The sequence below is a fragment of the Nicotiana tomentosiformis genome, chromosome 4 (assembly GCF_000390325.3).
Source record: "Nicotiana tomentosiformis chromosome 4, ASM39032v3, whole genome shotgun sequence".
Taxonomy (NCBI): domain Eukaryota; kingdom Viridiplantae; phylum Streptophyta; class Magnoliopsida; order Solanales; family Solanaceae; genus Nicotiana; species Nicotiana tomentosiformis.
In genome coordinates, this window is record NC_090815.1 from 129,153,352 (window position 1) to 129,164,717 (window position 11,366).

Sequence of the window (11,366 nt, forward strand, 5' to 3'; positions counted from 1 at the left end):
ATGTATTGGGTGAGAATGAGACAAATGCACGAAGGTATTGTCGTGCCATTTGATGTGATACGTTGAATATATTGCTCACACTAGGAAAGTTAAATGAGGTGTCACAAGGTGACTTTTATTTGAAAGAATTATATTTGAAGGATATTTACTTGAAAGAATTATATTAGACGGATATTCATTTGAAAGAATTATATTAGAAGGATATTTATTTGAAAGAATTATATTAGAAAGATATTTACTTGAAAGAATTATATTTGAAAGATATTTATTTTAAAGGATTATATTCGAAAGATATTTATTTGAAAGAATTATAATGGAAGGATATTTATTTGAAGGAAGTATATTTATTGAAAAGGATTATATTCTAGAGACTTTTATTGAAAAACTTATAGATAAAAGATGTATATTGAAAGGACTTGATTAATTGGTTGTACATGTGTCTATTATTCGTTTGAGTAATATTTTACGGTATTCCTATTGCCTTGCTGTTTAAATCACTAGTTGATTTGTCTTGCTATCACTGCTATTTATTTTCTATTATTTTGTATATCATATTGTACTGGTTATTAGATTAGTGAGTGTCTTGACTGTACCTCGTCTCTACTCCACTGAAGTTAATCTTGATACTTACTAGGTACCGACCGTGGTGTACTCATACTACACTTCTGCACATTTTTGTGTAGAGCTAGGTATTGGAGATATCAGACTCGGACAGAGTTAGAGTGGGATCGCAAGGATTCAAGGTAGAGCTGCTTGGTCATCGCAGTTCCTTAGAGTCTTTCCATTTTATTGTACTGTTATTTATTATTCAAACAATATTGAGTATTCGATACTTGCGATCATTTCATGTATTCATATATGTAATCATATATGTAAAGCCGTTCCATATAGTAATCATATATGTAAAGCCAATATAGCCTGCTGCGTCGCGCGATTCAATCCCATAAATATCCTCACAATGGAAAAATATTACTGAGTGTGAAATATATATTTTTGAACACTTAATTCAACAGCAACACGACCACATGGGTCCTAAACATGATCTTTAATAGGAGCCTCAGCTAAATTTCTCTAATACGTGGAGAATGTTCATATAATAATATGATTCACTAATCTTACAACTGCACAAGGTTTATTCAAGACACAATTTATATAGTGCACATCCACATGCTCGTCACCTATCGTGTGTGTTGCCTCCAAACTTTATATCATACCAAATTCGGGGATTCATACCCTCATAATCAAGTTTAGAAGTGTTACTTACTTCAAACCGTGTAATTTTTATTCTGCTAAGCCTTTGCCTCGTGAATTGGCCTCCAAACGCCTCGAATCTAGCATCAAATAATTTGATTCACTCCATAAACTTTATTGGAATTAATTCCATAAGAAATGCTAATTTCCCATAAAAATCTGAAATTTAGCTCAAACATCGCATGTGGGGCCCACACCTCGGAACCCGATACAAAAGTTACAAAATCCGAACACACATTCCGATACGAGTTCAATCATACCAATTTTATCAAATTCCGATAACAACTCGACCTCAAAATCTTATATTAAAGTCATTGAATATTTTTACTATTTTCAACCCAATATTTACCCATTTGAACTCAACAATCTTTCCTTAAACCTTATTGATATCTATAAATAATACTATTACACCCAAGAATCATACTCTTAATCACTCATCTTTACCTAAACTCGAAATTAAAGACTAGGGGTTAGAACTTTACCTCTTGGGTGAAGATCTTGTGATATTTCCTTGTTGGATTTCAAAGCTTGAACAAGATCTTGATGAACAAAGCACTTGAGCTTCTTCCTCTCTCTAGAACACTCTCCCTTCTCTCTAAAAATGTCATATATTTGCTCCAAAATGAATCCCAAAGCCTATTTATTAAAATGGGGTCGGGTTATGAAAATAGAAAAATTAACCCTCCGAAAATAGATTTGCGGTCGCATAATGGACCGCATAATGGGTATGCGGGTCGCAAAAATTGATGCCTAGAACTGAGCTGTTCTGGTCCATTATGCGACCAGTTTGCGGTCGCAGAAGCACTTTCGCGATCACGAAATTATTCTGTGATCGCAGAATTGTCGCAGAATCTCATTTTTCTAACCTTTGGTAATTTAGTCATAACTTCTTGTATAAATGTACAAATGACGAACAGTTTGAAGCATTAGAAACTAGACTCAAAGATATTTCATTTGATAGGTAATACATCATATAAAACTTCGTATCATGAGAGTTATGCTCATTTGAAGTTAGGTCTTGTGCGAACTCACTTGAAACTTTAGTCTATTATGAAATTTCCAACTTCTACATTCGATGCCAAAACATATCGAATCAAGTCCGATTGACCTCAAATTTTTCACACAAGTCATAAATGACATAACATACCTATTTCAATTTCCTATGGTAAAATTTCTCATAAGCAATTATAATGTTGGACTGTTGCACTATAGAAAAGACAAATTCTATGGTAAAATTTCTCATAAGCAATTATAATGTTCTATTAATAGCATAACAATAAATAATTATTGCATGACTAGTTAGTATTGTGTGTCATTATTAACTACGTAAAGGAAATAATATTCATATAACTAATGTTGAGCTTAATATAATATTAAATCAACATTGGATTATTTTGTGAGATTATACAGAAACTTAGTTTATTTGTTCGCGCTTCACTTTATTAAATTATGATACCTGAATATTTAAGATATAAATTGCAGGCAACTAATTTAGTCACATTTTTTCATGTATAAATGTAACGACTCGACTTGTCGTTTTAAGAATTAACGCTACGTTCAGTGGCTTAAGGTCTCGAACAGCTTCGTAATATGTATTATGACCCGTGGATGTGGTCGAGTTTGATTTACTGAAGATTCGAAATTTAATTAAAAGAGCAATTCTTATTTAGAAGCTTAAATGGAAAGAGTTCACTGGAGAGTTGATTTTTGAGCAAATGAACCGGGAATAGGATTTTGATGATGGCAATAACTTCATATGATGATTTCAGACTTAGGCGTATGTTCGAATTTGGATTTGGAAGTCCATAGGATATTTCGACACATTTAGGCGAAAGTTGGAAAATATAAGATTTTGAAAAAGTCCGACCGAAGGGTGAATTTTTGATAACGAGGTCGGATTTTGATTCCGAAAATGGGAATAGCTCCATTAAGTCAATTATGACTTGTGGGGCGCTAGCCCTGGCGCTGGAATATTTAAGAGTACTGGAAATAGCGCCACAGGCAGCGCCCCATGCTACCGGTGACGCTCGAAAACACCATAGGCTCTATAAACGGGTGTTTTGGCCATTTTTGACATAAAAATAGATGGGGAGCTCGGTTTGGGCAATTGCTGGGCGATTTTTACGGGTAAACATTGTAGTAAGTGTTCCTTATCCTATATTGATTATATTTTATGGTTCCATACTCATTTACATCATGAATCTGTGAATTTATGGAAGAAAAATCAGATTTTTTAAAAATCTTTCAAAACTTTAAAATGAAGGTTTGAAAGTCAATCCGATATTGAAATTTGATAAAACTGGTATGAGTGAACTCGTAATTTAATGGGTTGTCGGATTTTGTAAGTTTTATCGGATTCCGAGATGTGGGTCCCACATACGATTTTTGGATTAAATTTTGGATTTTTGTACAAAACTTATATTTTCATATGGAAATTTATTCCTACAATTTGTATTGATTGAATCAAATTAATTATGCCTAGATTCGAGCCGATCGGAGTTGGAAAAATCGAAGAAAGGGCATACTACTTTACTGATTGAACGCAGTTTGAGGTAAGTGTCTTGCTTAACCTCGAGTGGGGGAATTACCCCTTAGGTATTGAGTCTTATGTGTAAATTGTGTGATTGGAAGTTGTGTACGCGAGGTGATGAGTACGTACTCATGCTTATATGTACAAATTTTATTGGTTTAAAGTTTTAGGCATTTTTATGTATTAAATTGGATAATTGTTGGCATTAGTAAATCCTTGAATTATCACGCCTCATTCCTTATTTGTCAAGTTTGTATTTTATATAATAACTTGGTGTTATTGTCATTTGGATTTTATGTGAATTACGTGTGTTTGTTGATTTGATATTTTTCTTGGAATTAAATTCATGATGGAATCCTTATCTACAAATATTTATTAAATAAGTTTAAATTGAGGAGTTAATATAATTATCAAGAATATGGATTGATGAAGGTGTTGTCCTATACTGAGTATTTTTCACCTCTGTTGATTGTTTTGATATTTTATATACGTTTTGTGGAGCCTTGGGCTATTTGTTGAGAAATTTATTGATTCTGCTACATATTTGGAATTTGGTTGTGGTCAGTGAAAAATTATGATGTGAATTGTTGTATTGTGTTGTGGTTTAAACACTCTCCTTGATGTTATTTATGCTTCTTGCCTTGCTTGTTAGTGATATACATGTGCTTGGTAAGGAAGAGTGTAAAGCACGAAGGGTTATGCCATGCCATTTGAGACTGTAAAGCACGAAGGGTGATGCCGTGCTAATTTATTTATATTATCAGGTGAGGATAAGAGTAAAAGCACGAAGGGTGATGCCGTATAATTATTTTTATATTATCATATATTCATGGCACGAAGGGTGTTTCCGTGTAGGCGAGGACGAGAGACATACATTATATTGTGATATCATTTTGTTGTGTATATATTCATGCCTTTATATTGAGATGTTATTGTGCACTTTTATTTTCTATGTGACTTGTAGTCGTTGTTGCTTCCTGTGTGCCTCCACTTTATTTCTTTTATTGTTATTGGCATTTCTCCCACCTAGTTGGTACTATTATATGTATGCATGGTGAGAAAGATATAAATGCACGAAGGGTGTTACTGTACCAATTGATTTGATCTATATATATATATATATATTGGGTGAGAATGAGACAAATGCACGAAGGTATTGCCGTGCCATTTGATGTGATACGTTGAATATATTGCTCACACTAGGAAAGTTAAATGAGGTGTCACAAGGTGACTTTTATTTGAAAGAATTATATTTGAAGGATATTTACTTGAAAGAATTATATTAGACGGATATTCATTTGAAAGAATTATATTAGAAGGATATTTATTTGAAAGAATTATATTAGAAAGATATTTACTTGAAAGAATTATATTTGAAAGATATTTATTTTAAAGGATTATATTCGAAAGATATTTATTTGAAAGAATTATAATGGAAGGATATTTATTTGAAGGAAGTATATTTATTGAAAAGGATTATATTCTAGAGACTTTTATTGAAAAACTTATAGATAAAAGATGTATATTGAAAGGACTTGATTAATTGGTTGTACATGTGTCTATTATTCGTTTGAGTAATATTTTACGGTATTCCTATTCCCTTGCTGTTTAAATCATTAGTTGATTTGTCTTGCTATCACTGCTATTTATTTTCTATTATTTTGTATATCATATTGTACTGGTTATTAGATTAGTGAGTGTCTTGACTGTACCTCGTCTCTACTCCACTGAAGTTAATCTTGATACTTACTAGGTACCGACCGTGGTGTACTCATACTACACTTCTGCACATTTTTGTGTAGAGCCAGGTATTGGAGATATCAGACTCGGACAGAGTTAGAGTGGGATCGCAAGGATTCAAGGTAGAGCTGCTTGGTCATCGCAGTTCCTTAGAGTCTTTCCATTTTATTGTACTGTTATTTATTATTCAAACAATATTGAGTATTCGATACTTGCGATCATTTCATGTATTCAATTAGAGTTCGTGATTCAGTACTACTAGTCTTGGGAGGTTTTTAAAATTATTTTCGTTGTTGGTTTCGTTTATTAAAAAAATGGCTTGAATTATGATTATAATCGGTTTACTTAGTCTTAGAGACTAAGTGCCATCACGACGCCTGAGGTGAGATTTTTGGGTCATGACAATAAATTACTTTTTATTAATAAGCAGGTCCAGGATTATTCTAGTCTATATTTTACCTAATTCGATGCACTAAGTCAAAAATTTGAGGAAAAATGACACTGTTTAGTCGATGTCAAAATAATAGCCGAAAAAGTGTATAATATATATATAATTTTTGTATATATATACAAAATGATACATATTTTATACATTTTTTCGGTCACCGAATGTAAATAGTTTCGGACGTAGGCTAAAAATGATAATACCCTAAATTTTGACTCTCCCATCTTAGTTATTTTCTCAAGATCTATAGTGATTGACGTTTAATTTTGACCCTCTCGTCTTAATTATTTTCTCAAGATTTCTAGTAATTTTATTTTTATCGTTTTAGGAATTTAATAAATCTATGTGAAAGTGTTATTTTACTTACTTTCGTAAAAAGATAAAAGTTATAAGATACTTCAATTTATTTTCAAAATAAATAAAGAAAAGGCTAACAGAAAAATTTTAATTTATTATTCTCATTACCTTGATATTTTTTGACGTTCCTTTCTCTTTTATCATTTTCCTTGTTTATCTACCCTTCGTTTCCTTATCCTTTTCTCATTGCTTTGCATCTTGATAATTTTCTCTCATGTAATTTACCTCTTTACTATATTAATTTAAACGTTATTTCTCAGTATTCCCACAATTAATTTCCTCGGTCTTTTTTCAGTTCTTTATCTTTGCTTACATTTACTATTTCTTTTTCTTTTCTTCTCCTTCTCCTTCTCATATATTCAGAACCTTCAAATCCCATCGAAGATGAATTAAAAATTGGTATCCTTTATTAACATAACTAAATCGACTCCCCTTTCTCTTATGAATAACCCTTAAGTCAGTTTCTATTATCCTTCCTTAACATACCAAGTCAACTCCCCTTTCTCCTCACTAATACTTTGAGTGAACAGAGACAAAAGTATTTACATTAAATGCAATAGTGATATTAATTTACAAGGACATGCAGATAACACAAAAAGGGAAAGAAAGAAAGAAACTATAATAAAAGCAGACAGGGCTAGGGAATATAAAAGGGAAATGAGTCGTTTTTCTGGTCTCTGTCATTCACAAAATTTGTTTCATCAGACATAAACGACAAATGCCAGTTGTTCAACGGCAAGCGCGTGAAATAAAATCCGAAGCTCTACACCCTTTTCCCTACCCTATTTATCCTCTGGGAACCTTTTCCCATTAGCTAACGCTTGAAACTTAAACATTTGAAAGCTTTGTCTCCTTTAGAGTTTTTCAGAGGCAAGTGTAGAGAGAAGTAGGCAAAAGGGAAGAAATAAGGTCTTTTTAAATTACATTTCTTAGCTCCAGCACTATATGATCAAGTTATGAGCTCTCTAGGGTTATGGTGTTATTATGAACTCTCTAGGTTTATGGTGTTAAAAGGTGGACGAAAGTGTTTGAGAAAAGCTTTGAAAAGTTAGTTTTCTTTAAAGATTTTCAGAGCAAAGTGTAGGGAGAGAAGTAGGGAAAAGGGAAAGAGACTAGTGTCTTTTTTCTTTATACTTATATGCTCAGAGCAGTCCCTTTTCTCTTGAAAGGTTAAGGAAATCTCTCGGTAAGTTGAAAAGGCAGTAAAAAGTTTGTTTTTCAAAAGGGTTTTCAGACTGAAGTCTAGAGAGAAGTAGGGAAAATGGAAGGAGACTGAATCTTTCTGATTTACATTTTTGAGTTCATAGTATTTAGAGAAAAACATTTTAACTTTGGTACTTAGGTACGTAAACCTGCATTTGATTTCTGTTGTATTCAGCATACTGATAAGGTTCTTCTATTTAATGCATTGCTATTTTTGTGGCAGATTCATCATTCCCAAGAAACCGATAGTGCTCTTTACTCTTCCAGTGAAATGAACTGCAGCTGCCTACCGCCAGCCCCCGCTCCGACGAACCACGGCCATTTCCCCAGTCATGGCATTCGCAAGTTGATATATTGGGGAGTACCTATTATTGTAGTTTTCGCTTTATGTGCAATTCAAGCGCTTGTGATAGGCAAGATGTTCCGGAAAAATGTTAAAAAAAATAAACTAAGAATAGTTGTTGAGGCTATATATTTAGTGAATATAGGAGTAGAAATGGGAGTGGCAATGAGGTGCCAGTTCCCCCATGATTTCAAAACAATTCAGAGACATTCTATCGCGACCACAACTGCCTCCTTTTTAGCTTTAATTTGTCTGCTAATAGATATTATTCTCAAATGTAAAAGAAAAATACGAACAATGCCCGTAGGAAGAAGTGATTTGGTTGAAGGGTGTGCGCATTGTATTTGTAAAGTGTATCACATTTTTGGAGCATTATCCGGATGTGATTGGGGTCAAATTGTAGCTGCAGTTATTCTATTTACTTATCGTCTCCTTGAGACGCTTCTTAGGTACTTGTGGCGAGGGGATGCACGGTCCTTCTTATCTTTATACATCATACATAAAGATTTTTCTGTGTTTCCCCTTCTTCTTGCTTCAACTAATTGGGTCACGAGAATGATGGTTAATAGCAAAAAAAGTGTGAGTATTATAGACATAATTATATTGGGGAATTTGGAGTTGCCGGCAGCGGTAGCAGCACCACCAGCAGTGGCAGCGGCACCACCAGCAGAGGCAGCCGCACAACCAGCAGAGGCAGCATCACCACCAGCAGCGGCAGCGGCATCACCAGCAGTGGCAGCTGCACCATCAGCTGGAGCACAACCATCAGCTCTGTTAACCACTAGAATTTGTGGTGCCAATCCTAGTGTACGTATAATTTGCTGAAGTCAGCTAACAGTGTGTAAATTATTTTATCTTTTATACTTTTTGTTTTCATCCCATTATTTATAAATGTTTTGTTGTAGGCTTGTCTCACCAAAATATTTGATATATGGAGTAAGACGATGCTTGTTAATGGAGAAGAAACTACTCTTAACATTTGGGAAATGCGAGACACTGAGAATACGGTGGAGACAGAATGGAGCATATCATCTGTTGATTTTGTTGTCCTTTGTTTCTCCTTGACTGATAGAACTAGCTATGATCGTGTCACGGAGACAGTGAGTTTTTTTAGCTTTGTTTTTTGTTTTATCTTTCTTAGTATATTTTTTATGTTATGATTCTAAATATTTGAATTATCTTGTAGTGGATCCCGTTTTTGAAAGTTCGAGCTGCAAATATTCCGATTATTTTAATTGGAACAGAAAGTGGTAAGTGGATTTGAAATATGACATTTTCTTTTAATTCTTTACTTCTTTATTTACATTAAGAGTATTCTGGTATTTTGTAGATGCAGCGATTCGTACTATTACTACTGCACAGGTAAAGATTTCTTTCTCCAAGTTTTTCTTTTTTTATAATTTTAAATTGATTGTTGTTACATTTTAGATTTAAATATTTTATTTATGTTTTAGGGAAGGACGCTTGCATATGAATCCGCAGCAACAGCTTATGCCGAGTGTGACTGTGACGACGAAAGGAGTGTTCAAGCCATTGTGAATATAATTGGAAGATTGATGTAGGTGGCAAGCTCAAGTGATCGTTTAAGTTTTGTTTATTTACCCTTATGAATTATGGATTTTTACAACCTAAAAAGGTCAATGAATCCAGCACAATAGTTTCTTGTTGACTGGGCGTTCTATATAATTAAGGCCTCAACATTTCAATATATTTGGTTAATAATGCAATTTATGGTTAGGTTACACCAACAATTTTCGCTAGCTCCTAAAGGCAAGCTTTTAGCAATGAGCAGCTTTTTTCACGTAAATGCATTGATATATGCCTAATGTGTTAAAAAAGGTGGTACGGTTGAGTATCGAAGCACCAAACATAAAGAAATCTTTTAGGCCAATTTTTTATTACTCAAACCACCTTATACGGTGGTACTGGCTAATTATATGTATAAGTTTCTATTTAAAGAATATTCTCTAAAAATAAAATAACATTGATGCTTATCGAGAGTACGGGATAAATAATGATTTACATATCATGATTGTTGTAGTTAGCTCCAGCCTTCTAATTTATTTAATGCCTCATCAGTTCCCCATTATAAGAATTATAAGACAGAAGAATCTTCAAATATCTTCAAAGGTCATTACACAATTGAATGCCGCTAGTGAAAGAGGGAGAAGGAAACATTTTTACTACTATATTGTACGAGACAAAACTTTTAATTACCAACTTCTTGGACATAGATATAACAAAAGCTCGAAATCACATTATTAAAAGTTCTTCAACCCTATTGTCAGTATTAGCTAACAAGAAAATATAATTCAACAGAAAATAAACAAAAGCCCACTTTAGGAGTGTCTCCTGAATACTTTAAAACCCCTCTCCAATATACAAAATATACATCTTTAACAATAATTATCACATGAAACCAGGCAATAACAAAACGCTTATATTACAATCTATATATCTATATAAAGCTGGGAATTGGCAAGGTGATGTGGCAGTCACCTTCCAATGCCCAGTAATTGTATTTATCTATTATCTCCTCTATTTTTTTGGCATTTTTCCTTCACTCTTCTCATTAATTATTAAAGAATACACAATAAATAAAAGCCCAAATAGCCGTTGAAGAAGCTCAAAAGTTTCTAACACTCACATGTTCTACTAATATTTATACCTAAAAACGCTATGCTTTCTGTAACAACAATTTTCATGGTAGGTATTAACGGGGAATGAATGACAATTATGAACATTAACAACTATTCTATAAGTCATAGCTCTTATTAGGAAATGGTATTCTTCTTGAAATTACTGAAGCAAAAATTGGTCTCACATTCCAGATGAACAAGATCGGGACGATAGCATGACAATTGCGAGAAATCAAATTTGAGTTAAAGGAGGAGAGATCTGATCAAAATGCTAAAATCAGAGCAGAGATTTAGCAGCGGTGTATTCTCCTCACAACATTCTTCGTGTTGTTACAATATGTGATCAGTAATAAGATTGTATAATATCGTGACTCGTAAGAAAATCTTTTCTATGTACTTTGCGATTCTACCCTCTCTTGAGTCATTTAGTTGAATTTTCAGACTATATGGTTACTTTTCTTTGTTATGAGTTTTATATGGAGGGTGGTACATGTTACATTATAAAAAAATATTTTTCTGAGACGATAGAGTATTATTAGAATGTTTTACCTGCCGAAGAAAAGGAGATTTGCCTATATTTAAAGCAGTTATTTCAAATTTATTCAAATTAATGGCAGGTGATAAAGAGGAAAAAGAAAGAAAACAAAGAAATAATTTAATATCTCTAATTAGTAGAGTAAATATTATCATGCATTTATTGTATCTTACCGTTTTTTTTTAATATGTATTTTACTTGTGAATGAATACTTAAACAACTGTAAGATCTACAATCTAGAATTACCAAAAAGTCTTATTCTTACGCGTTGTCTATACAATGGAAATTTGAAAGAAAAATCTATGAAAGTGTATGAAATAGGC

The 11,366-nt window shown here is 33.1% G+C and overlaps 1 protein-coding gene across 1 annotated transcript; it reads left to right on the plus strand.

Moving 5' to 3' along the window:
* Window positions 1-8,424: 8,424 nt before the first annotated feature.
* On the plus strand, window positions 8,425-9,695 carry LOC104096830 (rac-like GTP-binding protein RHO1). The gene is made up of 6 exons (XM_009603261.2): window positions 8,425-8,676; window positions 8,775-8,969; window positions 9,056-9,119; window positions 9,200-9,231; window positions 9,324-9,427; window positions 9,608-9,695. The coding sequence occupies exons 1-6, from the start codon at window positions 8,425-8,427 to the stop codon at window positions 9,693-9,695; spliced, it is 735 nt and encodes a 244-aa protein (XP_009601556.2).
* The last annotated feature ends 1,671 nt before the right edge of the window (window positions 9,696-11,366 follow it).

What these genes read in the sequence shown, in the direction of transcription:
- LOC104096830 (XM_009603261.2), top strand. Translation starts at nt 8,425, where the DNA reads ATGATGGTTAATAGCAAAAAAAGTGTGAGTATTATAGACATAATTATA. An exon ending in TTTAATTGGAACAGAAAGTG is followed by an intron (nt 9,120 to 9,199) that starts GTAAGTGGATTT and finishes GGTATTTTGTAG; the next exon opens with ATGCAGCGATTCGTACTATT. An exon ending in AATATAATTGGAAGATTGAT is followed by an intron (nt 9,428 to 9,607) that starts GTAGGTGGCAAG and finishes ATTTATGGTTAG; the next exon opens with GTTACACCAACAATTTTCGC.